This window comes from Nelusetta ayraudi, unplaced genomic scaffold, assembly GCF_046127955.1.
Source record: "Nelusetta ayraudi isolate G7.1 ecotype Tasmania unplaced genomic scaffold, CSIRO-AGI_Nayr_v1 ptg000042l, whole genome shotgun sequence".
Classification (NCBI taxonomy): domain Eukaryota; kingdom Metazoa; phylum Chordata; class Actinopteri; order Tetraodontiformes; family Monacanthidae; genus Nelusetta; species Nelusetta ayraudi.
This window is the reverse complement of record NW_027466092.1, coordinates 1,677,077-1,705,000: the sequence shown is the minus strand read 5'-3', so window position 1 is coordinate 1,705,000 and position 27,924 is coordinate 1,677,077. Positions and strand designations below refer to the sequence as shown.

General features: G+C 47.5%; 6 protein-coding genes across 7 annotated transcripts; 3 read left to right on the top strand and 3 right to left on the bottom strand.

Annotated features, from left to right (window-relative positions):
* Positions 1-652: 652 nt before the first annotated feature.
* Positions 653-3,566, top strand: timm23a (translocase of inner mitochondrial membrane 23 homolog a (yeast)). Its single transcript, XM_076033582.1, has 7 exons — positions 653-1,065; positions 1,262-1,320; positions 1,417-1,510; positions 1,597-1,681; positions 1,764-1,822; positions 1,975-2,085; positions 2,772-3,566. The coding sequence occupies exons 1-7, from the start codon at positions 960-962 to the stop codon at positions 2,888-2,890; spliced, it is 633 nt and encodes a 210-aa protein (XP_075889697.1). The 5' UTR covers positions 653-959; the 3' UTR covers positions 2,891-3,566.
* Positions 3,567-3,727: 161 nt separating this feature from the next.
* Positions 3,728-6,065, bottom strand: LOC142893223 (elastase-1). Its single transcript, XM_076033581.1, has 6 exons — positions 5,883-6,065; positions 5,666-5,775; positions 4,937-5,031; positions 4,566-4,846; positions 4,081-4,244; positions 3,728-3,983 (listed from the first exon to the last, which is right to left on the bottom strand). The coding sequence occupies exons 1-6, from the start codon at positions 6,022-6,024 to the stop codon at positions 3,804-3,806; spliced, it is 972 nt and encodes a 323-aa protein (XP_075889696.1). The 5' UTR covers positions 6,025-6,065; the 3' UTR covers positions 3,728-3,803.
* Positions 6,066-12,233: 6,168 nt separating this feature from the next.
* syt15 (synaptotagmin XV) lies at positions 12,234-15,346 on the top strand. Its single transcript, XM_076035493.1, has 7 exons — positions 12,234-12,504; positions 13,021-13,154; positions 13,242-13,534; positions 14,123-14,290; positions 14,419-14,527; positions 14,606-14,788; positions 14,883-15,346. Exons 1-7 carry the CDS (start codon positions 12,236-12,238, stop codon positions 15,020-15,022), a joined length of 1,296 nt encoding a protein of 431 aa, XP_075891608.1. The 5' UTR covers positions 12,234-12,235; the 3' UTR covers positions 15,023-15,346.
* A 131-nt stretch (positions 15,347-15,477) lies between these two features.
* nat9 (N-acetyltransferase 9) lies at positions 15,478-19,789 on the top strand. 2 transcript variants are annotated; one of them, XM_076033580.1, is made up of 6 exons: positions 15,478-15,637; positions 15,937-16,046; positions 16,466-16,606; positions 16,739-16,798; positions 17,051-17,106; positions 17,230-19,789. In XM_076033580.1, exons 1-6 carry the CDS (start codon positions 15,561-15,563, stop codon positions 17,380-17,382), a joined length of 597 nt encoding a protein of 198 aa, XP_075889695.1. In that variant the 5' UTR covers positions 15,478-15,560; the 3' UTR covers positions 17,383-19,789. The 2 variants fall into 2 exon arrangements, with proteins under 2 accessions (XP_075889695.1, XP_075889694.1); XM_076033579.1 differs by having other exon boundaries at positions 17,051-17,145.
* lrrc59 (leucine rich repeat containing 59) lies at positions 18,157-22,319 on the bottom strand. The gene is made up of 9 exons (XM_076033577.1): positions 22,166-22,319; positions 21,919-22,031; positions 21,730-21,789; positions 21,257-21,415; positions 21,050-21,154; positions 20,894-20,966; positions 19,941-20,135; positions 18,352-19,128; positions 18,157-18,268 (listed from the first exon to the last, which is right to left on the bottom strand). The coding sequence occupies exons 2-8, from the start codon at positions 22,018-22,020 to the stop codon at positions 18,848-18,850; spliced, it is 975 nt and encodes a 324-aa protein (XP_075889692.1). The 5' UTR covers positions 22,021-22,031; positions 22,166-22,319; the 3' UTR covers positions 18,157-18,268; positions 18,352-18,847.
* Positions 22,320-23,254: 935 nt separating this feature from the next.
* LOC142894287 (5-hydroxytryptamine receptor 3A-like) lies at positions 23,255-26,590 on the bottom strand. Its single transcript, XM_076035550.1, has 9 exons — positions 26,506-26,590; positions 25,901-26,067; positions 25,757-25,801; positions 25,565-25,674; positions 25,188-25,365; positions 24,953-25,147; positions 24,646-24,856; positions 23,850-24,040; positions 23,255-23,434 (listed from the first exon to the last, which is right to left on the bottom strand). The coding sequence occupies exons 1-9, from the start codon at positions 26,588-26,590 to the stop codon at positions 23,255-23,257; spliced, it is 1,362 nt and encodes a 453-aa protein (XP_075891665.1).
* Positions 26,591-27,924: the final 1,334 nt, after the last annotated feature.

Here is a 27,924-nt window from a genome sequence, read left to right as displayed (position 1 = left end):
AACAGGTGACAAAGCGGGACAGTTTGTTGAACACGTCTTGGAAATTCTTAATATGTACGTCAAGAGTGGGGACCTGTTGTAATCAACAAACAAACAAACATAATTCGAGGCAACGATGAGGAAAACTGCATATCGAGCGTTTCTCCTGGAACACACACATTTCTCACTCTCTGCTGCCGCCCTGCGTTGCAAGGTACGAACTGCAACTGCAACCCCATTCGGACTGCGATAAGAGGAAAGGGCGGCGCTGAGTACAAGTGTTATTACATCGTGTGAAAAACCGTGGACAGTGACACTCAATTTTAAAGTAGTTAACTTCGACGCTGAAATAAACTGAAACCACAATATAACTATTTTCACCTCTAGATTCTAAAACATAAAGGAACATATAAACAATATTTATAGTAATTATGTTGTTTGTCCAGATGTGTCGTAAAACCTTGGAGGTGATAACCGTATGTAATATTATAACGTCTATGGTGACAACTGAGTTGCGACGGTTCACCCCAGGTGTTATCGATGCTTTCCGGTAAGTTCAGACAAAGACGTAACGCCAAATAAGAGTTTCAATTAAAGGTTGCAACTTGCTAGAATTACCCTCGCATTGCATGGTTGGTGTGGCTGACGTAAGTTAACGACAATTGGCTTGCGTCAGCGCATCGCTTTACGGCAAAGCGTGTTGTTGGAGGTCAGGGATCCTGAGGAACTCGAGCCGCAGTCGAACCCCGAAACCCGGTGTCGAAACTTGAATTTCTCAAACAAACAGAACATTTATTTTTTTCGACAGTCATCCCGACCGGCAGCGAACAAGGCAGCTGCTACTCCGCCGCCTCTTCTCCTTCACTTCTGACTTCTTTTTTATTATTTTAGCGACCTCGCTAGACGTTAGCCGACTCGGCTAGCAGCGTTTAGCCTCTGTTTACGACCTCCATCGGCCGATCGCACGGATCTTCACGACCATGGACAACAACTCCCAAGGATCGGGGGGACTCAAGGCCAGCTTGGGTGGCCTGTTCGGAGGTGGCGCGCCGGAATACTCCAACACAGAACTCGCCGGTGTTCCCCGTAAGCGTCCCGTCGTCTCCCCTCAGCTAAGGGCTATAGGCTAGCTCGAGGCTAACACAAGACATACGTAACCTCAATGTTTATTTTGCTCACGTCCTGGTTATCAGATTATTCGTCTTTTATTTGACATTTTTTGCTACATGTCTTTGTTTGCATCACGGATTGTGTGAAATGACGACCGTTATTGTGGTTGCAGTGACCGGGATGAGCCCATTGTCTCCCTACCTCAATGTCGACCCCCGGTACCTGGTCCAGGTGAGCTACGGCTGCCGGGAGTGTCCCCTTTCCTCTCTTCTTATCACTAAATATCAAAAATTCCCAACGACAAAACGTCGTGTTGATGTGTTCTAGGATACAGACGAGTTCATCCTCCCAACGGGTGCCAGTAAAACCAGAGGACGCTTCGAACTGGCTTTCTTTACCATCGGAGGGTCCTGCATGACCGGTGAGAGATGAGTGTTTTCAGATTTAGCGTGACCCTCAGGAATTCTTTTTGGTCGGCTGACTAACTCGTTTTGTTTTGGGGCACAGGGGCAACGCTTGGAGCCTTCAACGGCCTCAGGATGGGCCTGAAGGAGACCAGAGACATGGCCTGGTCCAAACCCCGGAACGTCCAGTGAGTGTTGAGACAGGGTATATAGTAGTTGGTCTAGAATGAACACTAAAACACTGACCACTGCTTCTCTTTCTGTCTGTAGGATCATTAACATGGTCACCAGACAAGGAGCCTCCTGGGCGAACTCTCTGGGCTCCGTCGGTAAGAGCGAGGCCTGGTTAGAGCAGAATGTGTAATAGAACAGATTTGAATCCCATAAATGATGTGTAAAGTTAGAGTTCCCCTCTTGTAGAAGATTGTGATTAGCTCATCATCGTAACACAACTGTACTGTGTGTTATTTTGTCTCTGCAGCCTTGTTATACAGCGTGTTTGGTGTGGTGATAGAGAAGGCGAGAGGAGCCGAGGACGACATCAACACAGTAGCTGCTGGGACCCTAACTGGGATGCTCTTCAAGTCAGCCAGTAGGTGTTTCCACCGCTGGTTCATCTCTAGCTGCGTTTCCATGACCCCGAGAATTGCACAATACTTAAATATCGCAGTCAAAAACTGTCAATGGAAACACCTAAACTTTTTTTTTTTTTAAACCTTAAATGTGGCTAAAAGGTTTTGATGCTCTCATGAGGTGGTTTTTCAGACCTATCCATATAGAGGTATATCGCAAAAGTGTCATGGAAACATTTTTTTCACATTTACACCTCAGCGGATGTGACGTATGTGATAACGTGAAAGTGAACATGGCGCGTTATGTTTGAACAAAAGATGGAATTTTTTTAGAAGTAATGAAAGAGAAAAATATAGCAACCACTCTTGACAGCAAACAAACTTTAAAAAAAAACCAAACAACTAAAGCAGACGGAATTCTTGTAAATCTTGCTGAACGAGATTTTACGAGAATTGCGGTTTATGTGCTTCACACCATTCAATGGAAAAACCTGCAAATCGCAATTGTACTTTGTCGAAATTTTAGAAATACTGCTTTTATTTTGCAAAAAACTAATAGAAACACAGCTTCTGACTGTCTCTGACACTTGATTGTATCAAACAAGTCTTGTTCCACTTGTTCTTTGTCTGATTGTTGTGATGCCTGTCGATCTGATTTGTTCTCCTCACACTGTGTCCTCACTTGTCTGTGTTTGTGTGTCTGCAGGTGGTCTGAAGGGTGTAGCTCGAGGAGGTCTGGCGGGTTTGGCCTTGTCTGGTGCCTACGCTCTCTACAACAACTGGGAACACATCACCGGCTCCTCGTCGTCCTCTAGGCTCTACTGACCTCACACACATTTATTTATTTCCACATTAGGGCCAAATATCTCTCCGGTACGCTGCATTTAGCCACAGTGCTCGGACAGATGACACTCTGGTTAAATGCAGCGAGTCAGTCCTGTTTTCTCCAGACATTTTTTCCTTCCTCCCCAGTTGTCTTGTGGGAGAGAAAAAGATGTGAAAATGGACAAGATTCCAGTGAGAATCCTGATAAATACCGTCCTCGAACTCCCCTCTTAATTTCGATTTTAGCCTTTTGAGATTTTCTCCTCACTGGTCTGTTCAGTGCTGAGGAAGCCTTGTGAGGACCCCTAGTGGAGACACATCATTAATCACATTATTGTTAAGGACGACATGTTACGCTTCTTTTTGGAAATCAACGCGTCCATGAACTTTTTGCTTGAATAAGCCAATAATGTGAGTTGTCTGGTGCGTGTGACTCACCAGGTTCCTGTCGAAGGTTTAGTTTGATTTTTGAAACTGAACAGCTCTTCAGGTGAAGAGCCAGCAGAGATTTCCCACTGCAAGCCACCAAGCAGAACAAAGCCTTGCAGTCGGTTTTACTCCTGTATTTATTGAAGCGTGTGTGTTGTCAGGTTTACTGTAAAGCTCAAACTGCTCGTTATGTTCCTCTGTAAATCCATGTTTGAAAAAAAGAAATAAAAAATGGGAATTGTTGAAAGATTTTTGCTTTTGCAGTTTTATTACACAATGTAAAAACTGTGTGTGTGTGTGTGTGTGTGGCATGCAGAAGCAGAGTAATGTGTAGTTTATACGATGAGTTATAAAACAGTTATTGCACGATGACAGCTATTTACATCCTGGAGCTCCAAGAACGCTGGACTTTGCTGCTGGAGTTTTTTGTTTTTTTGTTTTTTTTAAATGACTAGGTTTGTGTTGGTCATCCACAGCCTGCTGCTCAGTGCAGGAAGAAGTCCCTGATACGCGTGGCCTCGATCCAGGGAATATAGGCGGCCGTGCGGGTGAAGACGCTGGGCTTGTTCTCCACGGTGCAGCCGATTGGCCCGAAGCTCACCACGCCGTGCACCTCCCAGCGGTCCCGGCCCAGCTGGCACAGCAGCGGCCCGCCAGAGTCGCCCTGAAGAGGAGGAGGAAGAGGAGAGACACAACATCTTTTAAAAGGAAACTCAAAGCTTCATCTCCAGAAGGTGTCCTCCTCTAGTCCTGGTCCTCACCTGGCAGGCAGCAGGTGGATCTTCTTTGTCCCGGAAACCTGCGCAGATCATGGAGTCTCGCACGCGGTCGCCCCAGAACTTCTTCTGCCGGCAGGTCTTGAAGTCAATGATGGGCAGCCGGGCCTGGTTGAGGGATTCTGCCAGGGACACGTTCTCCTTCCCGCCTGGAAGGTTGTCAGAACAGTTTGAGTGGGTGAGTGTGTCCAGTCAGCACGATCAGGTTTGTCTTTCATTTTCTATTTATTAAGGTCATTTTTTATCTTTTATTAACTGTGTGATATTCTACAGAAAATTCCAAAACGAGTAAGAGTAGTTTTAATCCCGCCCTCTCCGTTTGTCTCTCTGTGTCACCTTTGACCTCTGCCACTTCCTGCTGACCTCTAAGACCCAACACCCTTCTGATTCTTATCTCTGAGGCCTATGACCTCGTCCTGCAGCCCCTCCCCTCCTCCTCTGCCGCCTCATCCTCCCCCTCCTCCACTCACCCCGGGTGTCCCCCCAGCCCGTCACCCAGCAGTAGTGACCCGGGTTGAGGCTGGTCTGCTTGCGCGGCAGGCAGGCGTAGCGGATGAAGTTTGATGGGTTGATGTCGGTGGCGGCCTTCACCAGGGCGATGTCGTAGTCCAACTCGCTGTGGGCCGGGTAGCGGAAGTTCTCGTGCCTGTAGATCCTCTTCACGGGGAAGATCCTCTCCGCCATCTCCGAGCGCTTCAGCTGGTGCTTTCCCAGGACGATCCTCCAGCTGCCGGCATCCTCAGCTTTCCCCCTGGGGAGACAAATCCAGAAGAATCCAGAAGATCTAGTAGTACAAAGACCCTCAGCAGCCTGTTAGTGGGGCAGTGGGTGGTGGCCTTACTTCTGGAAACAATGAGCAGCGGTCAGGACCCAGTTCTTGTGGACGAGGGTTCCGCCGCAGACATGGATGAAATGTTTGCTTCCTCTGGGTCGAACCTGCGGCACAGAGCCAGAGACTCTCAGAGGCTTTCAGAGACCTTCACAGACCTTCACAGACCCTCACAGACCCTCAGAGACCCTCAGCAGGTGACTACTGGCAAAGTCAGAATTGATGTCTTCATTTTTCTTCACACATATTTTAATTGGCTGACTTCAAGGCTGACTTCAAGGTATTAGCTTTAAATGGAGGTTTAGATTACAATATCCTTGAATATGGCAAAACACAGGATTCACAACCAAAGAAAATATATTTTGGTTTCACAAAAAAAAAAAATCTCATCCATTAGAAGGGGCTTGTGAGGTTCTTTTGTTTGGACTTCAAAAAATGCTCTAGTTATTAACATTTTTATTGCTTTAGTCCCGAGTTCCTTCTTGAAAATGTGAATGTGTTTGTCTTTGCACGTCTGTTATCGGTTGTGGTTTATTTGGGGAGGTGATACACTTTGTTACACTAGCAGAATCCTGCATTTTAACACAGAATTCCGATTTTTTTTCCAATACGCAGATGAGACTGAAACACTATTAAGTTTAGAAATGGGACACTTCTAGTCCAATATTAGACTTGACAGAAGTGTTAAAATCAGCGACGGCCTCCTGGCTGCCGTCTGTCGGAGAGACTCTCTGGACGTACCTGCAGGGAGACCTGCCAGGGCCAGGAGTGAGGCCTCGCCTCGTTCCCAGACACAATCCTCTCAGCCATGTTCGGTTTGAAGTGGGCCGTCCCACAGTCCTTGGGCCAGTCTGGGAGGGACAGTGGAGACAAAACCCAAGTGAATACATGGAAAAAGGAAACACGCATGGTGCTGAAATGGCTTCAAAAACTCTCCCTTCACTTGTTGTTTTCTCACCCAGGTGGAGCAGCTTGTGCTGGGGCTGCCGTCCAGGGGTGAGAGTGTACGCAGCTGCGGGTGCTGGTGCCTTGCTCAAGAGCAGTGGCAGCAGCAAAGACAGAAAAGCGAGCAGAGGGGGTCCAGGTACGGCCATCGTCATGCACAGAGTCACCAGCCGGCACGAAGCGCACACTATTTATACCAAGCAGCATGTAGGTACATTCACATGTACCTGCACAGGCGCACACGCACACACACACACACACACACCGCCAGCAACAACAACAGCAGGCTGAGCACTGGATTGTTCTCCTGTAGCTGAGTTTCCACTGCTGCTGAGGAAAAAAAAGGGCCATTTCAGGGAGTCCCATCAGCACTTTCACATACAGCACATGTAGCATGTACACTGTACTCACACACACAGCAGCACAATGGACAAAGGCAACGCAGCGCAGCAACAAGCACACAAACATCGGGTCACGTGGCAAATGCTGAAGGAACACAGCAGCCTGAGCAGAAGTAAAGATAATCTGTAGAAATAGAAATACAAAATACCGCAAGGTAGGAAAAGGGAAAAAAGGTTGCTTATTTTTTCAGTGTAGTGATCATATCTGGTACATGTCAGCAGGTCCTGCTATTGATTTTTTTCCCCTAATAGCCATAGAAATACTCATGTGATAAAAACACTGAGAAGGGCTGTCTTATTGGTCCATTACTGTAATATAGTTTCTTGTATTTATATTTTAGTTTAACATCTAATTTTCTTTGGTCACTTTCTTTCTTTTGTCACTGGATGAAAGGAGACAATACCTGTGATATGTGAAGATGTTAGAATAAAAATGTTAATGAGTAAACAAAGTTCAATTCAGACAGCGCCATGCAGTGGTGAGGATCTGGAGTCGCTGGGTCACATGACTCTGGGGCTTTTGTTGTGGAAAAACCGCTCAGTTCTCCCTGGATTTTTATCCATCAGAAACAATAATGTGTCGTCCAGTCAACCTGTCCTTGAACGTGACTATCTTCCCCTCTCTTTGGTTGTCTTCAAACATTTAAAGAGTAAGAAGCCACCAAAATTAAAATTGACACTGTTATGGATGTTACAGAAGACTTTCTTTTTTTTAGTTAGGTGTAAGTGAAATGCAGCAGAGACCCTCCTGACAGGTGGACGGTCCAGACACACGTGTGTCACTGAGAGCAGCAGCGGCTGCAGTGGAAGCCACCAGCGTGTTGAGCTTTTGCTGCTGTGGTGAATGAGGCAGAATGTGCCCGCTCATGTGAATGTCAGCGAGCTGATTGGTTGGACCTGAACCTCTGAAGGTTCATCAGGTTTACAACAATTTACAGTTCAGTTAGAGCGTCGCTGCTCAGAGAGTTCCGCATCTCCACCATCACTCACTTTCAAACAGAACCTGGCTTTGGAGAGCTCCCAGTGCAGTTATTCCTAGTGGTTATTCCTGGTACTGCAGGGTGGAGTACACTGTGCTGCATGCAGCCTTTTATAAGGAAAACATTACAGTGGAGTAACTTATATCTGTTGATAGACTCTGAGACTCTATAATCAGAAAATATAAAAAAAAATTAAATGCATTTTTTAAGTAAATGAAAACAATGCCACAATGAAATTGCTCTTTTGAAAAGTAATTTTAATCTATAAGGTAGCCATTTTTTTTTAGATCAGCTGCAATACAAAGGATAAAAAAAACATCTGAAGGTCCCACATTTTGCCAATTCTCACATCTTCCTAGCCTCGAGTGGAGCAGCTTCTGCCAGTAGTGATCCATAAGCACCTCCAGAAATTATCATATTTTAGCCCTCTGTTTACAGCCTCCTGCCAAGACAGATGCATGGCTGGAAATTCCAACTAGTTGCCCACGGGAACAAAACCAGGTGGTTTCAGAGGAAGGAGCCAACAACCTGGCTCAGGTGGTGCGGGATGATGGGGCAGTGGCGGCTGCCACTTTGTGACGTCACAAAAGTGTCGAGTTCCATAACCAGTAGCAGTAGGAAAACAGTAACAGAGGCATTATTACTGATTCACAGTAAAAGAAGATTTTGCAGAATATGGGACCTTTAAATGTTTAAGGTGAGTCCCCCAGTGTGTCTGAATCCTTTCACTGCACCTGGACACAAGTTGGTTTTAATGGTCAGATGGACCTTAAGGAAATCTATCCACATGTTGTTTGCTGCCTGTATTTAGCCTGAGAGGCACAACCCAGGGTACAAAAAGCAGATGTCAGAGGAGTCCTCCACTCCACCCACCAGTCACAGTCAAGTGTGTTTCTAACGACAAGCTAACGTGCTGACACACTACATCAACACTTGAGATTTGCTTCAATTTATTTGCTTCTTTTCTGTGCAAACTTGTCACGGGAGCAGCTAAATGTCGAGGTGAATGTCTAGGTGGTCTTCCTGGAGCCTCCACACCAGCCGGGCCTCATCAGCCTGATCACGCTCTTCTTGCGTACCAGCGTGCTGGCCCTGGACAGCGGCCTGGGGCTGCTGCTGCTGCCTTCCTCCCCGTACACCTCGTCATCCTCGGTCGCCGCCGCCTCCGCCTCGGCTCGGCTGATCCTCCGAACAGCTTCGGGTGTTTCTGTCCCGCTGCATCCTCTGTCTGTCTCATCCGGAGCTCCGCCTCCGTCCGCCCCCTCCACTGCACCTCCTGGGGTGGGTGGTTCTGGGGCTCCGGGCTTGACCACACCGGACAGCACTGGTGGCAGTGGTGCCCTCTTCTTCTTCTTGGAGGCACTTTCAGCCAGATGAGGGCTGCTCTGGACCTCCAGGTGTCTCTGGATGGCTGACTCCAGAACTTCTGGCTCAGGAGAGGCACCGTGGACGTCCCATGTCATGCCGTCCTCGTCCCACTGCACCTGCTTCATGCTGCTCCTCCTCGCGTATTCGTCCTTCTCCTCCCCCTGGATCTTCAGGCAGGACCTCCTCCTCTCTTGGTGGGCGGAGTTCTGCTCTGTCTGTTCATTTGGCGACTTCTCCTCCTCCTCCTCTTCGTCCTCCTTCTCCAGCTGCTCCTCCTCCTCCTCCCCTCCGCTGCTGCCAGGGAACATGCTGGAGGTTGGAGACACCAGGTTGGAGTTGGAGCCCACCGAGGACTTCAGGTTGAGCTTGGATCCAGGTGGCGAGCCCAACAGGGAGTGGGAGCCCATGTTGGAGTTGGAGATGTTCCTCTTGAGGCCCCAGAGGGAGCCGATGGGTGACAGCGTCTGCACCGCCGTGTCCACCATCTCTGGCCGGACGGTCATGGTCCCCTCCTCCTTGAACATCTGAGCCCTATGAGGCCTCCTGACATTTTGGCCGTCGCAGCAGCAGTGGCAGCAGTCGACCAGGTGAGAGTCACTCATGGAGGCCACCAGTGGGGACCTCCAGCTCCTGCTGGCCAGGCAGTTGGGCTCCGGCTGCCAGGGCAGCTCCAGCAGGTAGACAGCTGACTCGGGTTCCTCGGCTGGAGAACCTGGACCCCGGGAGTTTGACGCTGGCACCGGGCTTCTTGCGCACTCGTCTTCCGACAGCTGCAGCTCTCGGATCACCTGAGAGAGACACCCAGAGTCTCCTCCACCTTCAGCCAGGCTGGCTGATGACAGGGCCGGTGAGGAGAAGGTGAAGGAGAGGTGGTTGTTCTCCTGGAGGTCCTCGTCCTCCACGTCGGGCAGCTGGAGGAGGTTCGGGGTGCTTGACATAAGTGGGGAGGTGACGGAGGCCCGCTGGGGGGAAGAGAGCGGAGAGGAGGCGGCCGAGGACGAGACCCTGGGCTGGTGGGGGCTACGCCTCAGCGGCGAGGAGGTGAAGGTCAGGAGGTCCTCAGGCGGAAGGTCGGGGGAGAGCAGCTGGGGAGAGAGGGGCAGGGAGGCCTCAGCAGGTGGAGATGGTGGTTTGTACCGCGGGGAGTCCGGCGCTGCGGGATAAAGTGTCTCCAGGGTGAGACTGGAAGGTCGCGAGAGGTCGTCCCTCCACACCACCGTGTCCGGGGTGCTGCTGCGGCTGTGGGTGCTACCACCCCCTCCGCCGCTGCTGCACTGACTCCAGCGCTGCTGCTGCGGTTGCTGCGGCTGCTGTGTGTGGCTGAGCGTCGGCGGGCTGTGCACGTCGGCCTTATGTACGCCCACCTCGCTCATGTGCTGCCATATGTGCGGATGGCGCTGCTTTAGAGCCGCTGTGGCCGTGGCGCTGTCCGAGTGCGTGTGGGTGCTGGAGCTGCGCCGCAGGTCCACTGGCGTCCAGACGGGGTCGCGCTTGTGCTGCGGGCCCGCCACCATCAGCACGTCCATGGAGCTCTTGGAGAGGGAGAAGATGGGCGTGCCGTCATCCTCGTCCTCCACTGGCTCCGCCACACAGGCTGCAGGCTGGTAGCAGTCGGACGCAGGACGGCCGCCGGGCATCGCCATGAAGACCACCTGCACGCAGACGGTGACTTTAGAGAAGAACCTCCAACAAAGTTTGTCTGCTGTGGGGTGCATATCTGCTAAATGCTAATGTGTGCTTGCGTGTGTGTGTGTGTGTGTGTGTGTGTGTGTGTGTGTGTGTGTGTGTGTGTGTGTGTGTGTGTGTGTGCCTGCCTGCCTGCTACACTGGCACAGCCTTTCCTTTGTGAGTCTGACAATGATGCGCGCACACCCGAACACACCTACACACTCACCCACCCACACACACACTGGAGGCACTCCCAGATTAGGCCTAAAGGGATTAGATGATCCAGATTATTTAATTGTTGAGACAAAATGCAGATTAATGGAGACAGGTGAAGAGAACATTGGGCCATCAGTTAGCAGAGGACAAAGAAATGATGGACAAAGACTCCGAGAAGCGAAATGAAGCAATGATAAGTTAGCTGGGTTCAGTCCCTGCGGCTGTTTCACTCTTCTGAGTTTGAAAACTTCCAAACACACAGTTGAGAAGCTTCTCTGGTCGGTTTAGGTCAAAGTGAGTAAAATATATCAAAACTAATTCATGACCTCATCTTTTGTCTATTCTGTAGTCCTTCTCTTTCCAAACTAATACAGAAGCTTATTTTTTTAATCGAGAAATATGTTAAACCATGTTGCTGCACTGTACTTGAAGATTAAACGTTGATTTTTTTTTTTTCATATTTAACTTACTGAACGTACAGTGAGGCCTCACACTGAAGTGAAAATAGTCTGACCTGTGAAGTGAGGCCGTGTGTCCTGTGCTGCCCCCCCGACACGTCACACAGCCAGCAGAACCTCGGGACCTTCTCCTCCTTCTGCTTCTTCTCCTCCCCCTCGTGTCTTCTCTCCCTCGGCCTGGTCTTCTGCTCTCCTGCTCTCTTTTATCCCGACCTCGTGTTACCCTGGCATCTGTGGGAATATTTCCTAGTCCGCCCCCTCTGGACGGCTGCCGCTCCTGTGCAGCGACTATCTGTGGTCGTCTGGTCCGTCTAAAAAGAACAGAAACGATAGAAGGCCATTCCTCCGCCGTAATCTCTGCGGATTAGCCATCATCTCATTAGCTGCCCTCCAATCTCTAGACCTCCGTACATGCGTGTGTGTGTGTGTGTGTGCGTGCGTGTGTGTGTGTGTGTGTGTGTGTCAGTGGATGTCAGATCAGGGTTTTGATTCTGAGCTCAGCACTGCTGCTGCTGCAGTGTCACCGGACTGCAGGGTCGGGCCGTTTAAAGAGGGTTAAGACCTGCCAACAGCGTGTCAGGGATTTAGCCGCTCAACATTTTTAGCATTAGCTCTTCACTCAGAGATTACAGCATGAGAGCCCATCATAACTTTAGCACCCGTCAGACATTGTTCATCTGTTTGGAGAACGTTTTCATCCGACACTTTGAGATTGGGTTTGAGTTTGGTTTGAGTTCAATTCACAATAATGGTCCTAAAATCGAATTGCTGTTTAGGGCTATTTTACTTTATATAATGCCAATAATTTGACTGCGGGTCCCTCTGCTACATTGTGCGTCTGATCCCAGGACTGATCTCTAGATCGCTGGCAGGACTCAGAACTTGATGTTCTACATCTTCAACTTTTGAATCCTTTAGGAGACAATTACGAACACCTGGCCTTCAAAGATGAGGACGTGTGAAAGACTTTTTGACCACTGTCACAGGTGGCAAAATTGTCTAAATTCTGTACTTTTGCAAAGGTATGGATATTTGTGTAAAAAATACTGAAAATAATCATGCTGATTCAACTCCTTTACTTAAGTAAAAGTGAGACCATGAGCAGCAGGATGACACGTGGCCTGGTTAGAGACTCACACTGCAAGAAGAACAAGTACATAATCTGTGAAAAAGGCAACAAACTTCAGTGACAAAAAACCCACATAGAGATAAGGGCACCAAGTGGTGGGAAAGAGCCACATGTGGAAGCGGCTCTGAAAGGGAGCTGCAGGAATCATGGCGGTTGAGCGGATGCCCACCTCTGGCCTCCTTCCACTGGTCACCAGAACTGACGGACGTCTTCCTCCAGACCAGGAGCTGCTGCCGCTGGCCGTCGCTCTGCCTGCATGTCTGCTGCTGCTGCTGCTGCTGCTCGCTGTGACCGTCTGCTGCCTGCGGAGGAGGACCAGGCGTCAGCGTCAGTACCAGGAGCTGCAGGCTGCAGCACCTCCAGTCCCAGCAGGCTCTGCTCCAGTCATACCAGTGTCTCCCAGCTGCCTGGCCACGTTAGTACCACACACTCAGCACAAGTCTCTGCTGTTGACTGCTGGTTCATTAAGTAGCCATCCAGAACAGTTGGTCAGTTTGTGTGAGAAAGGAACTGTAAAGTGTAGGTGCTTTAATGTCTTTTAGTAGTATATATGTCCTTGTTCTAGCCCTGTGGGTCCTGGTCCTTTCTGGTCCATCCTGGTACTGGTCCTGGTCATGGACCTCATAAATATTTGAATATCCTGGTCCTGGTACTACTTCTGGTCCGTCTTGGTCTTTGTCCTGGTCCTGGTCCTGGTCCTTGTCCTAGTCTAAGTCTAGGTCTAGGTCTAGGTCCAGGTCCTAGTCTTGGTCCTTTATGGTCCCGTTCTGCATAATTCATATCCAACCCATAATACATTTTGGGATATTGCAATTTGCTTTCTTGCTCAGTCTCACACATTGTGCCTGTTTCGGTTAAAGTAGGCTCAGCAGCACGATATTTTGGCCTTATTTAATGTTTCATGTGTTATTTCCTCCTCTGCATGCAATAGGAAGAGAGAGATCCCCTTCACCGTGCCCCCCCGCTTTACCACACAGAGCCAGTGTGAGCAGAAGGAGGCGGAGGGGATGAGGATGACGGTGCGGAGGGACATCCTGGCCCACCGAGGGTCCCTGTCAGTCAGCAGTAGGTCCCGCCCCCACTGCCAGCGTCTCTCACATTCATTCTTCCCAGGACCTTGTTGAGAAGCGACTCTCTCTCCCCCTCCGTCAGGATGGTTCCCGGTGGGGACTCTCCGAGCCGGCCTCTACTTGGACCCGGCCCTGGGCCAGGTGGTGGCCCCTCCCCCAGGAATGGCCACTCGTCTCTGCTTCTCTGTGGAGTATCGGCCCAGCAGCGAGCAGCTCACCGTCTCTCTGCTGCGCCTCGCCAACCTCCCCCCACGTTTCCACGGCAACGTGACGCTGGTGGAGGTCTGGCTCCTCCCCGACGACCGGCGGCCACGGCGGGCCAAGGCCCGGGGCACCGGACCCGACCCAGAGTTCAGCGACTGCTTCATCTTCCAGGTGAGCAGGCGGAGCTCCGTCCCAGCGTTGGCTTTAGTAGTGTTAACACATCAAAAGACTGAAAAATGTTTTGATATATTATGCTTGATAACGAATGTTTACTTATTGCTTTATTATTATTATCATTATTATTAGTAATAGCAGTAGTAGTGGTGGTCGTCGTAGTAGTAGTAGTAGTGTCCTTTTTATTGTTGTAATAATAATAATAATAATAATAATAATAATAATAATAATATAATATATTATGTTTTTGGAAAACTAGTGTTTATTTGTTGCAGTTTGGAGTTTATATGTCTAATAAATGAAATTCATCATTTAAACAAAGCTTAAGCTGAAAAACTGTTGCATTAAGATAAACAACACAACTGCTTACACTTCTGTTCCTTTTGTTTTGTCTAACCACGAACAAATTCTGCCAGTCAGGTTTAATTTATGACAACAAAAGCTTCTGGGTGTACAATCTTTACACATGGAGATTTTCCATCATCCAAACCAGTGTGTGATAGAGAATGTGCAGCAGAAACACCTGCGTATTATATGAACTGTGATTTTAGTGTCATACTTTCGTATGTGTGTGTGTCTCCCCAGGTGTCTGTGATGTGTGTGTCCCAGAGCACCCTGAGTGTGTGTGTGCTGAGTGTGAGTGCAGACAATAAGCGGCGGGCGGTGGGCCGAGTGCTGTTCCCCCTGGAGGGCGAGCTGGGTCAGGCGGGCCGGGTGCTGTGGAGGGAGCTGGAGACGGAGGAGGTCACGCAGGTGTGAATGGCCATGCCACACATGTCACGGTCACATGGTGTTCACCAGCGCTGACATTCACTGCCTCCTCCTCCTCTGCTCTTCACCCCCTTCTTCCTCTTCCTCCATGTCCTCTTCCTCTTCCTCAGTGCTCCGAGCTGGGCGACGTGCTGATCTCTCTCTGCTACAGTCCGTCTCTGCAACGCCTCTCTGTGGTGGTCCTGAGAGGGCGCGGCCTGCAGCTGCTCACAGACGCAGGTGTTTAAAACCAAAAGACCAAAAATTCCTCTTTTTCAGACTTAAGATTGCCCATTTTTTCATGGATTTTCTTCTCAGGTGTGTGTGTGCAGGTGAGCCTGCAGATTCACAGCCAGGTGGTGAAGGTCAAGAACAGCTGCGTGGTCAAAGGGGAGAGCGACCTGTACTTCAGCCACAGGATGACCTTCAAGCTGCGCTCGCAGCACCTGGAGGAGGCCTGTCTGAGGTTGGAGCTGCAGCAGCCTGGTGACAGCCGCTCAGGTGGGAGAGCCTCTGAACAGCTGATTCAGTCCTGGTCTCCCACTGACGTCCCCCTCAGTACTGCCTTTCTTCTTCTCTTTTGTTTTATTGCCAGACCCCCCAACCATACTGGGAGCTCTGGTGTTGGGCCCCTTCATGTACGCCCGGGGCCCCCAGCTGCAGCACTGGATGGACATGGTCAGCACGCCGCAGGAGCCGCTCACACGGTGGCACAGACTCAACAGGGCTACATAGAGATAAATATACATACATACATATATGAATTACAGCCAGATGGATTTTCTTTTTTTAAGATGATAAAGGAAAGTTTCTCCCACATGCCATCAAATGAAATAATATATATACATATGTTTTTGTCTGTACTGTCTGCAAAAACATGACTTGAGTCTGATACAGAAAATGTCGTTTAGAGATGAATTTGTCAATAATTAGTGTTTGGTGTTTCCCTTTACTTTTGAAAGCATTTGATTTAATTGAAAGCACGTGTATTTTTAATCATTTATTATCATCATTATATTAATTAAATTTATAAATGTCAATATTTTTAATAAAGTCATGAAAAAAGTTCATTTTATAAGTTTCTTTGTATTTATATCCTGGGGTTGTCCAGCAGAGGGCGACGTAGCCCCCTGTGTTGTCCTGTGCAGCTAGGCTTTGAAACGCCGAGTTAGTGAATTGCGGAAGTGCGTAACGAGATGACGTCACGGAGACACTCGCGCGGCTGTATGTGTCGTTGCTGGTCAGTCAGTTCGCCGCTCGCCGCTCCGCCGTCATGAAGATCAATGAAAACACGTTACTGGAGGGACCACGAGTCGTGCTGGTGCCGTACAGCGAAGGTCACGTGCCCAGGTAGTGTCCGCTGATTGGTTAAACGGGTATGTTCACGTTCACAGGTGCACGTTTTTGGACGGAACAGAAGTAAACATTCGGTAGTCGGAAAATTAAAATGAATGTAAAATAACTCCGGTGGTTTTGTGTGTACTTTAAAATTTATATACATTAAACATTAAAAATAATGCGTATTTTTCCACGACTATTTGTCTTGGTCTCGTTCTGCCTTCAGGGCTACCTTTCTGGTTTGCACCTATCTCTGTTTCACATCTAAAGCCGCAAAATGACTCTCTTCATCATTCTTGATTCATCTCGAGGTATCATGAGTGGATGAAGAGCCCGGAGCTGCAGCAGCTGACTGCGTCCGAGCCGCTGACCCTGGAGCAGGAGTTCGACATGCAGAGGAGCTGGAGGGAGGATGACGACAGTAAGGAGGTGGACCCACCTGGAGGTCCTGCAGCTTTCACAGTCCCCTCTACCTGTCAGGAACCACTCAGACTAAGCAAATTCCAGCCTTTTCTTCAGATTATAAGCCTTTGTGATGTCACAAAGCCGCTGGGCCTCCCAGCTCAGTGACTAACATTAAATAGCATTATAATAGTAATTTGTGTCTCTGTTCCATCAGTGGGGGGGGGGGGATCCACCCTTCTTCCACTGGTTTCACTAGTGTGCATGTGCAAGGACATGCCCTTCTGTGATGTTACAAAGGGCTCTGACACCCCCACTATGTAGTGACTGCAGCCCCAGCCAGGCAATTTTATTTTTATTTTTATTTTTTTATTTTTTTTTAATGTCTCCTTCTCCTGCTCTTTCCATTGCTGTGGCTTTCCTACTTCCTGTTCCCAGAATGCACCTTCATCATCCTGGACAAGCAGCGGTGGGCGGACGGCGTCGTCGAGGAGGAGCAGTGCATGCTGGGAGACGTCAACATTTTCCTGACTGACCCCACAGACCAAACCCTGGCGGAGCTGGAGATCATGATCGCAGGTGATGCCTTACGTCTTGGGGCTGAACGTTTCCTCCATATTTCCTGGTATGAAACTGACTGTTCTTGTGTTCCAAAATGTTTAGTTTTAAAATTAAATTGTTTTTGTTTTTTTCCGTTCCTGATGGTTACAGAGCCAAGCAGCAGAGGAAAAGGTCTCGGGAAAGAGGTGACGCGTATGATGATGTGCTACGGTGAGCAGTTTAAGGTGTCGGGTTCATGGTGACTCATCGACGCCTCTTTTTATTTGTTTGATAACAAATATTTGAAATAATTAAAAGGATGTTTTAATCAAATAAAACAAAAGTCAAAATGAAAAGTTTCCCAAATGTTTTAAACGTCGATGAACGTGGAAGTATAATAAACCTGGAAGTTTAACGCATTTTTGGACTGAAGGAACTGATGTGGAGCAGGTTCTAAATGTTTCCATGTTTTCTCTCCACCAGGGGTCACCAAACTTGGGGTGAAAAAGTTTCAAGCAAAAATTGGCCTGGACAACCAGGTCAGCATCACCATGTTCAAGAAACTCCACTTCCAGGAGGTAAAATAAATACTTTTTCATGCATCTCAGCTCAAACATAAAACATGTTTAGTGTTTATCTAAATGTGTGTGTGTGCGCGCCAGGTGTCAGTGTGCCAGGTGTTCAAGGAGGTGACTCTGGAGTTGGTGGTGGATGAGTCGTTTCACTCGAGGCTGCTGCAGGAGGTGGCCACCAGCGTGCAGGAGCGAGACTACAGGCAGTCCTGCAGCAGCCGCCAGCAGCGGCTCCCGCAGTGACACATGTCCACCAGGAGGAGGACATTGACGTGGGTGGACACCTTTGTGGTCTTTGAGGGTCTACAGGGACGGTTGGCTTGAATCTGTGACATCAAGGCAGGTTTTATCACAGAAATATTGGAGGTTTTCTGTCAGATCTCAGCCATGATACTGATGATGACGAGGGTTTTAGTTTTTGCGCAAAGCGACGCACTGCAGCTGCAGACACAGACTGAGACAAACCGACGTCTGTCTCCACTCCCTCTCAGTGGTCGCATTAGCTGCCGTCATTTCTCATAATTTTCTTGCTTATAAGCTGAAAGCAAGCGGTTTCAAATCCAATACCACTAGTTGGAGCCTCATCCAGCCAATTATGTTGCAGCCTAAATGTGAAATGATGATCTGATTTATTTTTTATTTTTTCCCTTGTACCCTCTTAATGTGCCACTTTCCATACGTTCCTAATCTAATCATGTAATCGCATTAGATTAGAATAGAGAGGTTAGAGAGATTAAACACAAAAGGTTCATTTTTCTTTTTGCAGTTTGCTGACTTCAACTTCAACAAATCTTTCTGTGGGTGTGGCCACGCACAAACCTCAGAGCTCTGAGCTCACTGTGACACATAACGTGTTGGATGGGTCCAACATTTTCTTACTCTAAACTATGGGACAGGACCATAGTCATAATAAGCCTATAATATGGATTTATAAAGCTGTACATAGTTTAAATTTAAGATTATGCAAAAGCATTGCCTCTTAATAATAATAAAAAGATCCAAAGTGACGCTACATCATGCAGTGCATAGCCGTTTATTGGTGTTTGGCAAAGCTGTACAAAAGCTGCAGTGGCAGATTTTTAGTTGAAGAGTCGAAGAGTCAGCGGTCAAACTAAGAAAACCAGCAGACCTTCAACCAACACACACACACACACACACACACACACACACACACACACACACACACACACACACACACACACACACACACACACACACACACACACACACACACACACACGCGTTGATCTGATGAGTAACCGCGCACGCTCCAACCGGCTTCATCCCACTGGCCAATGGACTGACACAACACTGACATTTGACTGCACATGCCAGCGCAAACAAGGCGCCCCCTGCTGGTCACGGCGTGGACAGCAGCCACTGCTGGGGAGGAGTTTCATTTAAAAACAGGCTCGTCATACAAAGAGGGGGACGGGATTGCAGCAATTCCATAGGAATTTAAAATGATTTGAACAGACGTGTCTCTCCCACCCTGGGCCATCTGTGCGTCCTCCAGCTTCACCTCTACCTCTACCTCCACCTCCAGCTCCACCTCCAGGGAAGCCGGCTTGTCCATTTCAATCACATTTAAGATTTCAGCACATTTTTTTTTTTTTTCTTTTTGTTTCTTGAGAGAAGGCAGTCAGTGTCCGGCCTAGCGGGCAGAGGATGGAGACGCCTGCAGCTCAGTCACATGACGTGATGCGGTTTAGCTCTTGGACACTCGGGTGGACTCCAGGAAGTCCTTGGCCGCCGTCGACAGGTTGTGCAGCAGCTCCCTGACCACTCCCTCCTGCTGCCGGGCCCACCACAGGCCGTCGTCCACGGCGGCGTTGAGCGGCATGCACACGGCCTCCCTCCGCAGGCCGCTCAGCTTGCAGGTGGCGGCGGCGGCGGCCAGTCCAAGCATCAGCAGCACCAGCAGCTTGAAGACCAGGCCCAGGACAGAGCGTCCAGGGGGCGCTGAGGGCTCCTTCTTTGCCTTCTTGTCTTTTGACAGAGAGATACAAGAGGTGTCCGTTAGTCAGAGTCCTTGAAAACAGGCTGAACATAAAACTACATTCAGAGTTTATCAGAGGTAGGAAGCAACAAAGTACAAAATACTTTGTTACTCTACTGCAGTAGATTATTTTTACTGATGACTTTTTACTTTGACTCCCTACATTTGTACTCTAAGGTCTGTACTTTCTACTCCTTTACATTGGAAAAATATGCTGGTTACTTTTGTGTTTAAAAGATACAAATTCAGTTCAAAGCAGTTGTTGCAGTACCTCTGCTTTCTGCGTTCTGAAGGTTTTCAGTACAGAGAAAAACAGAAAAATGTGTAGAAAATAACATTGGTTGTTGTTATTAAAAGTGTCAACATCCAACTACATCAGAACTATGAGTGATTACAGTTTGGTTGTGCTACAGTTGGAAAAGAAAGTATAGTATTGAGAGTAGCGATGCTGTTAAAATGATCCAGATTCTCATTAAGACCTCAGTCCAGATTATTCTGACACAACTTTGTAATTGTTGCAAAATGATCAATGAATGTATTGGTTAATTAACGGAACAAAAAAAAAATCCTTTTTACTTTTTTACTTAAGTACAGTACTTTTCAGAAGCTGGACTTTCTAACGCTTACTTGAGTAAAGCTGTTGAATCAATACTTTTTCTTTTATCAGTATTTTCACACAAGTATCCGTTCTTTCCTTACATGCAGAATGTATTGTGATACTTGTATTGTGAAACTATGATTTAAATGTAAATGTTCCAGTCACTCCTCCAGCAGAGGCGCCGGCCAGGTGTTTTGCTCCCACCTGCTGCTGCCTGTCCGTTCCTCCTCTTCTTCTCCTCATTCTTCTTCCTCTGCTGCTCCTTGGCTGCCGCCGCCGCCACCTGAGCGTTGTACTCCTTCCTCCTCTTCTCCTTCTCTTCCGCCTTCTCCCGCCGGCGAGCTTCCTTCTCCCGGGCTTCCCGCTCCCTCTGCTTGGCCTCCCTTTTCTTTTCAAGCTCTGCCGGACGGAGGGGGAGAGGCAGGGAGGGACAGACAAGGATTGGCATTGGAAAAAATAAATTAGCAAATAAATAAATACTGGCGCTGAGAGGCCGAGTATTGATCCCTGCTGGGGGAAATTACCAGAAGACAGCAGACGGTAAACAAGCATCACATGGCAGCCTGATGGGACTGAGAGAGAACCATCAGCACCTGCTGACCTTTGGTACGACGTTTAATGAAACTAAATTTGATCATAGAACAAGAAAGCACTTTGCACTGGGATCACCAGACAAAAGGAAATAACTAAACGTAATTTTTGTCATCTGTCTGTGATTCACAGATGGAAGGGAATGCAAACAACCCCACAATTGTGTTTTCTTTTCCATCTGCGCGACGTTTTGGTGCTAATGGCCTCCTGTGCAACATTAAAAAGGATTACTATTTGCTCTCATTTGGATCAATACTCACAGAGCAAATGTGTAATCAAGCCTCGGCCTGCGGCCACGAAGGTGCTCAGCAGCACATCAGCGGCTGCCGCAGATTCACAGGATAGAAGCATTAAATCCGGTTTTCAGCGACCAGCTGCAGAAATTAATCTCTTCTACGTCCAATCAAATGTTCAGCCCTTTAAAACTGCTCAACATGGAGGGACTCTTCAAACAAGCCCACAGTCTGTGACCTTGAAGAGCAGGTAAAAAGCCATTTTTAAAGACACCCTTGCGCACTTGGAGACAACAAGACCTAAAACCAGTCGGACATCAAGTCTCGCCAAACCTTTTCCCCTCAGCAGGCGTTTCTCTCGAGCCCGGTCCACCTCGTCCTGGATGGTCCTCATGTACTGCAGGACCTGGAAGAGGAGTGAAGGAGTGAAAATCCAGCTGTGACATCACAAGGAGAGTGCAAATCCAGCTGTGACATCACAAGGCTCACCCTGCCGGCGCACTGCTTGCACTGCTTCTCATCCAGACAGTCTCCGGCTGCCTTGGCCAAGTCGACCTCCAGCGGGTTGTCCTTCAGGTCCAGCCACTTCAGGCTCTGCGGGGTGGACAAAAGCTGTTTCAGCACTGGTGTCAACAAGTTACAGGCCCGGGTTTCGAACTAAGTGAATCTCCATCACCAGTTGACAGCGGTACCGACCCTGAGCTGGGAGAAGCTGGTGGGCAGGACGCTCAGCTTGTTGTTGTACAAGTCTAGGTGCTGGAGGCTGCTCAGGTTCCCCAGGTCGTCCGGTAGACAGGTCAATTGGTTCTTACTGAGGTCCACCTTCACCAGGTGGGTCAGGTTGCAGAACTCTGGCTGCACAAGAGAGAATCACATCTTAGGGGTCTTAATAGAGTTGGTTTACGGCCTTAATAAAAAGTTTCAGTTCAGCCAAAATCCCTGAAAAAAGTGTTTGCATGATGTTCTGAGTCTGCAGGAGTCCCGATGTGGTGCAACACTGTACAATAACTAGAACAGATTTTTTTTTATTTTATTTATATTATTTTTTTATGCATGTTTTCTAACAGTGATCTGTCTTCTGACTGATCCACACACACTCAGCGCTGGAAACACAGCGTTTCAGTCCAGTGTGTGTGTGTGTGTGTGTGTGTGTGTGTGTGTGTACTCACAGGAAGGGAGATGATGTTGTTGCACGACAAGTCCAGCACCGTTGCCTTCGTGAAGAGCGCCTGTCACCATCAAGCACATCATGCGTCAGTTTCATACCCGCTGTGACGTCACGAAGAAAACATCATCTGTGTGTGTGTGTGTGTGTGTGTGTGTGTGTGTGTGTGTGTGTGGCAGCTCCAGGCACCCACCAGCTCTCGGACTGGCACCTCGCTCAGGTTGCACAGGCTCAGGTCCGCCTCGTTGCCGTTGATTTTGTCCTTCAGGTTCAACACTTTGCTGTTTTTACTCATTCTGGCGTCTGCGAGGAAAAGAAAAGGATCGAAAGAAACAAAAACTGAAGCCAGTTTGTTTTTCAGTTCACCGTCGCGACTTGTGACTGCCGCACAGCCCGGAAACAGCCTATAAACCGTCGGCGCACGGCGGACTCGTCTCACCTGTGTGTGACGACGTCTCCCGATTCTTCTGGCGGTTCGGACTAGCGGGTCAAAGTCAGTAAAATCACTTCTGGTTCTGTACCTACTCCGCAGGCAGCACTGACTCACTCACTGACTGAATGAAAATCCACGTCACTGACTGTCTGAACCCGAGTGCAGCAGCTTTGTAGCGAAGACCGCCACCTTCAGCGCCGGATGACCAAATACACGAGCAACACATTAAAAAAAACAAAACTATATATATATATATATATATATATATATATATATATATATATATATATATATATATATATATATATATATATATATATATATATAAAACTATGTAACATTTCATAAATGCCGAGAAAAAACACATCTAAACACTCTACGCAAAACATTACAATAATGACCTCAGTCAAAATCACTTAGTTAAAAACTGTGAATCGTTTTGTATTTAACTTCCTCCATTGACACTAAAATTGGAAATGTCATCATTATCATTTTTGAGTTCTGAAGTCAAAATAAATCTGCTAACGTGATTTAATTTAACCGATTCATCATCTTTCAGCATCGTTATCACAATGATTTTTTTCTGAAAAAGCTTGAAATCAGTATTAAATCAAAAGAGTGACAGTATAGAATAAACCAATTTTAGAGGTGCAACAGTATTTTTGTGTGTGTTTTTTTTTTTTAACTGTTTTCAACAGGATTTGATATTGAAAAAATAAACAGTAACACACATGTGATTGACAAGACATGATTAAAACTAACAAATTGTAATCAGTTCTTTATTTTAAGAGATTTCAGTGACTAAAGAGAATTACAGCCGCTACAACACACGTCACATACATTTACTTTTACTTGACAGCATCATTGAATCATCCATGTGTAGTTATGTTTCCAAGTGGTTAACAGGCAGACACGCTTTAGTAAATATAAACAGGAAACAAGTAATTTTGACATCCAAATATTTGTGAGGATTTCTCCATGTTTCAAATGCGGAAGACAAAACTGAATTCAGTTTTTCAAGAATCTATGTTGTTGACGCCTCACATGAAGTTGATCTTGCTGATGATGCAGAATTCTCACAAACGAAAGAGCTCAATCAGTCTTGTTTGGTCCAAATGAAAGTCATGCCGGCCAAGAACATGACAGAGGCCGTGAGATAGAACATAAAGAAGATTTTGTTGATGCTCTTGGTTGTTGTGGTCCAGTAGCCGGCCTTCTTCTCCTCCGACACCCCCTCAGCGCCCAGGGACTCCTCGGCCAGACGGCCGCTGCTGCCCTGCAGCCAACAGTTCATCAGGGTCGTCAAAAAATGTAGGAAAACTTAGAAAGTGCATTCAAATGAATTGTTGTACTTTTTATTCTCTTTCTCCGAGAATTTTATGGCAAACCAGACATTTGAACTACAGCATAGATACCTTCAGGAGGTCGGCTGGTGTTTCATCAGCAGACACGTCACAGATGCACGCAGCACATTTCTTCACATCTGAGTAACATCAAGACAAGATATATATATATATACTCATTAAAAAAATACAGAAGCCGTTTTCATTAAGTCATCTTTCTTAAATTCCACCTGCAGAGTTGTACATGTCTATATCTTGCTGTGTTGTGGAGCCTTCCCCTGCACCTGATGATGCTAAGATCTGACCTCATGTGACCCCTCCGCCCTCCTCCTGGCCAGCTGGTTCTACTGTCAACTGCTGCAGCAGGATGTCACACTCACCTCTGCTGATCCGCTTATTGTTCTCATCCTTAAGGTTTCTGTCCACAGCTGTCGGACCGTCGTCCTGAACCACAGAGTCTTTCTCCATCAGGTACATCACCAGGATGGACTCCAGGAGGCTTAGCATCATCAGGGTGAAAATCCCAAAGCAGTAGACGACTAAGGGAGGAGCCAGGAAAGGCTGAGGTCAGTGTGTTGGTCGACAACTCTGGCGAGAAGTCAAATATTTTGACGATCTTTTAGGGATCTGTGGAAGAGTTGAGGGTCCCACTGCAGTGCCGCCTTCAGGTCAGCAGGCTAATGGTTTTTAGAAGAATGTTTTTTATGGGAAATGGTTGTATGTGTTGTGGTTGAGTTGGTGATGGGCTTCAGGTTCTCCTGGGGTTTATACCTCACTGTAGACCAGGGGTGGGCAAACGTTTTGACTGGTGGGCCACATTGGGTTCTAAAATTTGACAGAGGGGGCCGAGCAGGAGCAGATGGATGGAGTGGCGACCCACCTCATGTAGGAGGAAAAATATATCATGGGATGTGTAGAAAACTTGTGCTTTAATGTCAGTTGAAAATGAACAAAAGCGTTGTTTAGCTCTTTATTGAAATGACTCTGAATACTGAAAAATGGATGAATTAAAACTATTTTATGACTTACTTATTATCAATATAATTTCTTCAAGTTCGGCGGGCTGGATAAAAAAGCTTACTGGGCTGTATATAGCCTCCGGACCGTAGTTTGCCCATGCCTGCTGCAGACAACTCTTCCTCACCTATGAGGGGGATCCTCTCGGAGGAGGAAGGCAGGATCTCGTTGAGGATCAGCTGCATCACGGTGACGGCCAGCAGCACCGTGACCTTGAAGCTGAGTTTCTCGCCACCACTGTCCGAGATGAGGAAGGAGGCCAAGTCCAGACACAGGAAGAAGAAGACGGGCAGCAGGAAGTTGACGATGTAGAGCTGCGGCCGCCTCTTCATGGTGATCTGTGGGAGGATGTTTAAAACACGAAAAAGAAAAAGAAAAAGAAAAAGTGATGGCTCTCAACTGGACCGGATGGATTGATAAATCCGTTGACTCACAGTGAAAATCAAGACGTCTTGCTGCTGCTGGAAGGTGCAGATGGTCTTGTTGGTAACCTTCATGCTGACAAACAGCCACTCGTACTGGGTTCGCATCATCGTGCCAGTGGCCTCCAAAGGGGTTTGATGGTGAACAAGCTCTATCTCCTCCACTGCAGAGAGAAAGGGGGGGGGGGGTGGGGGGTGGATGGTATCCTGGAGGTGGAGGTGCGAGATGTTGTGGAAGATGGAAAACGAACTCACCAGAATGCACCACAGACTTGAACGACAAGTTGCAGCTCTGGACATCGAAAGGGAATTTGTAGATGTGCATCCTGCAGGTGCTGACCAGCACCTGGTCGTTCTGGATTCGCACCAGACCGTCGCTGTGGATGGTGAGATGAGTACTCGGAGGGGCTTTGTCTTTCTCTGTCCTGTGAGACGCCAAGTGAGAAAATGCATGTGGATGGTGGGATGTTTTATTAATAAGAACCAAAGATGACGAGAAAAGAAATTTTCAGGCTAGCTAAAAAAAAGTGAATTTACCAGTTTTAGTGTTAGGTGATAGATGGTAAATATATATGAATACCATGTTTTCAACTGGCCAACAGCTAATTGGTGGATGTTACTTACATTTCTTCAATGGTTAAATCTGGTTTCCATAAAACGTCTGTGGGAAGTGAGACACTCTTGATCCCACAGAAGTGGTCAGGCTGCCACTGGATGTGCTGATTGTTCCAACTCTGCAGAGACACAGCCGAGTTTACCACAGCCAAATGTTGAGGCTGCTTTATGGAATATTTGCGTGTTTGCTTCAAAACTCACAGTCACCATCCAAACATAAGGGACAAAGGTCTGGTCAATCTCCCTCTGAAAACAGTCAGGATATGAAATATTTGTGTCTTCTGCTGATTTGATTGGATGTGATTTTGTGTTGTGAAATTACACCAACAGTGTGAAGACACGCACCACATCCAGGATGGCAAAGAGCTGCAGCTCCAGTGACACTCGTGTCGCCAGCTTGTGGTCTTTGACCGGCCGGGACATGGAAAAGAGCTCGTTGCTTCTGCTCAGCTTCAGGTGGCTCAAAACATCCTGGTAGCTGCACTTTGTCTCCGTCCCATTACCTTTTACAGCTGAAAATATATATGTATATATTTCACATACCACAGCTGGCAAGAAAAATTGATTGAAACTGATTACTTTGCTATAAGACATATTTGCAAAAAAAAAAATCAGCAAGCAAATGTTGATGATGAAGATACAAAAGCCTGGTCATGGCAGCTTTTCAGACTTTTTTTTAAGCCTTGAAAATGGCAACACCTGGCAAACTTCAACCTTTGAAATATTTTAAGTTAGTAGCTACAGATTAAAATAGACTAATATAAAGTAATAAAGAAACACAACTCAAAGAGAAATAGTGTTCAAGAAATACAAAATGCTCCAAAGACAACTTGAAAAAATAGACTAAAACCACTTTTCATCAGTGTCCAACCGTGAATAAAACTCTCTGAAATTTTGGGTTTTAAGGCTGGAAAAGCTGCCAGACAACAATGTCAGAAATAGATGAAAACATCCGGAGGCTGTGGTTGGAGACGAGCACTGGGAGCAGTGGGAGCCGCAGAGTGGCAAGCTCTCCCACTCAACCGCGGCTTTCATATCTTAGAAGCCTCTTTTCATTTGAGTTGCGTCTGCCCTGAATCAACACCAGCAGAAAACCAGGAAATACACTTTTGCACCAAAATAGTTCCTGCCAAACCACAAGTGGATTGGAACTTTTTAAATATGATTTTCCTTATCACGGTTTGAATTCTAACAGTCTGAATGACAGCTGCATCAGCAACAATGAGCCGTATCCTACCTGCTAGCACGAGAGGAAGGAAGAGGAGGCTGGAGAGCATCGTGGCTGCAGCAGCTGAGATCATCTGAAGGATAAAGAGTTACTCCAGTCCATCACAGCAGGAGCTGCAGCACAGCGACCACCTCCCCGTCCTGGAAGTGAAACCGCCCACTTAGCTTTTTTCTTTTAATCCCTTAATTGGTTGAATCAGATTTATGGTATGAAAGAACCCCCAGAAAGCTGTTAATGGGCTCTGAAGGGACATTTGAGCTCTTCAAGGTCTCCTTCCACAGCAAGTGTCTGTATTTAGACCATCAAACATGTTTGGAAGAGGACAAAAACAAGGCACTCTTTAATTTTGTGGGAATTCAATAGCAGGATGGAGATACGGATTATTGCTGGAAATCATTGTGGGATTGAACGCAAGTCTGTTCAGTGGCCAGAAAGAGTTAAAACACACAGTGATTTGATGTGCTGATGTACAGAAAGACGAGCAGCCGTCAAAATCCACCAGCGTCGAGGAGCAAAATTGTCATCATCTGAGTGTCATTTCCTGTTTCCACAATTTGAGAGCAGCTAATGTATCCTCTCAGGCTCCAACACACTGCTCCCTCCTGGACCCCATGGGCCAAGTGGGTGGAGCCTGGTAAATTAACACCATCGAGAGATACAGACATGGACAGAGGTATTGATTTTATTGATGAGATGAGAAGCCTGACAGCTGTTCAGAGCCACACCCTGTTTTTACGTCACAACAAGTGTCGGCGGCTGTTACTGCACATGCTCACTAGGGACACATACACATGCTGGATGTGGACACAGCACTTGATTAACATGCAACATCTCCACCGTGGTTTTCCTACTGCTTGTCGCTCTGGAACCAGTCAGTTCCAGTTCCATTCGTTCCGCTTTCCCCTAACTTCTTTTCAACTTTGTGTTTAATCCAGGAGTGTTTCCTGGCACAGCATGATTTATGCGGTTGTGTTGGTGCCCCCTGGTGGAGAGAGTCCTGACTCCGCCAGCCTTTTCTGGGACTGAGCCCCATCGATAGACCATTTCACCCCCCCCCCCCCACCCGCCCCCCCTCCTCCACCCCCCCCTTTTTTTATATATAATTCTTTGGTTGTTGTTGTTGTTGTTTTTTGTTGTTTTT

Bases quoted from the DNA above. Each gene is read 5' to 3' on its own strand.
- timm23a (XM_076033582.1), top strand. From the start codon at position 960: ATGGACAACAACTCCCAAGGATCGGGGGGACTCAAGGCCAGCTTGGGT. The intron at 1,066-1,261 runs GTAAGCGTCCCG...TTGTGGTTGCAG, and splicing joins AGAACTCGCCGGTGTTCCCC to TGACCGGGATGAGCCCATTG. The intron at 1,823-1,974 runs GTAAGAGCGAGG...TTGTCTCTGCAG, and splicing joins GAACTCTCTGGGCTCCGTCG to CCTTGTTATACAGCGTGTTT.
- LOC142893223 (XM_076033581.1), bottom strand. From the start codon at position 6,024: ATGACGATGGCCGTACCTGGACCCCCTCTGCTCGCTTTTCTGTCTTTG. The intron at 4,847-4,936 runs GTAAGGCCACCA...TTGTCTCCCCAG, and splicing joins GCTGCTCATTGTTTCCAGAA to GGGGAAAGCTGAGGATGCCG. The intron at 4,245-4,565 runs GTGAGTGGAGGA...ACAACCTTCCAG, and splicing joins GGGCTGGGGGGACACCCGGG to GCGGGAAGGAGAACGTGTCC.
- syt15 (XM_076035493.1), top strand. From the start codon at position 12,236: ATGGCGGTTGAGCGGATGCCCACCTCTGGCCTCCTTCCACTGGTCACC. The intron at 12,505-13,020 runs GTTAGTACCACA...TGCATGCAATAG, and splicing joins TCTCCCAGCTGCCTGGCCAC to GAAGAGAGAGATCCCCTTCA. The intron at 14,528-14,605 runs GTGTTTAAAACC...TTTTCTTCTCAG, and splicing joins GCAGCTGCTCACAGACGCAG to GTGTGTGTGTGCAGGTGAGC.
- nat9 (XM_076033579.1), top strand. From the start codon at position 15,561: ATGAAGATCAATGAAAACACGTTACTGGAGGGACCACGAGTCGTGCTG. The intron at 15,638-15,936 runs GTAGTGTCCGCT...ATTCATCTCGAG, and splicing joins AGCGAAGGTCACGTGCCCAG to GTATCATGAGTGGATGAAGA. The intron at 16,047-16,465 runs GTAAGGAGGTGG...TCCTGTTCCCAG, and splicing joins CTGGAGGGAGGATGACGACA to AATGCACCTTCATCATCCTG.
- lrrc59 (XM_076033577.1), bottom strand. From the start codon at position 22,020: ATGAGTAAAAACAGCAAAGTGTTGAACCTGAAGGACAAAATCAACGGC. The intron at 21,790-21,918 runs GTGGGTGCCTGG...TGATGGTGACAG, and splicing joins AGGTGCCAGTCCGAGAGCTG to GCGCTCTTCACGAAGGCAAC. The intron at 21,416-21,729 runs GTGAGTACACAC...TCTCTTGTGCAG, and splicing joins ACAACATCATCTCCCTTCCT to CCAGAGTTCTGCAACCTGAC.
- LOC142894287 (XM_076035550.1), bottom strand. From the start codon at position 26,590: ATGAAAGCCGCGGTTGAGTGGGAGAGCTTGCCACTCTGCGGCTCCCAC. The intron at 25,802-25,900 runs GTGCGTGTCTTC...GACTGTTTTCAG, and splicing joins TCTTTGCCATCCTGGATGTG to AGGGAGATTGACCAGACCTT. The intron at 25,366-25,564 runs GTAAGTAACATC...GGCGTCTCACAG, and splicing joins GATTTAACCATTGAAGAAAT to GACAGAGAAAGACAAAGCCC.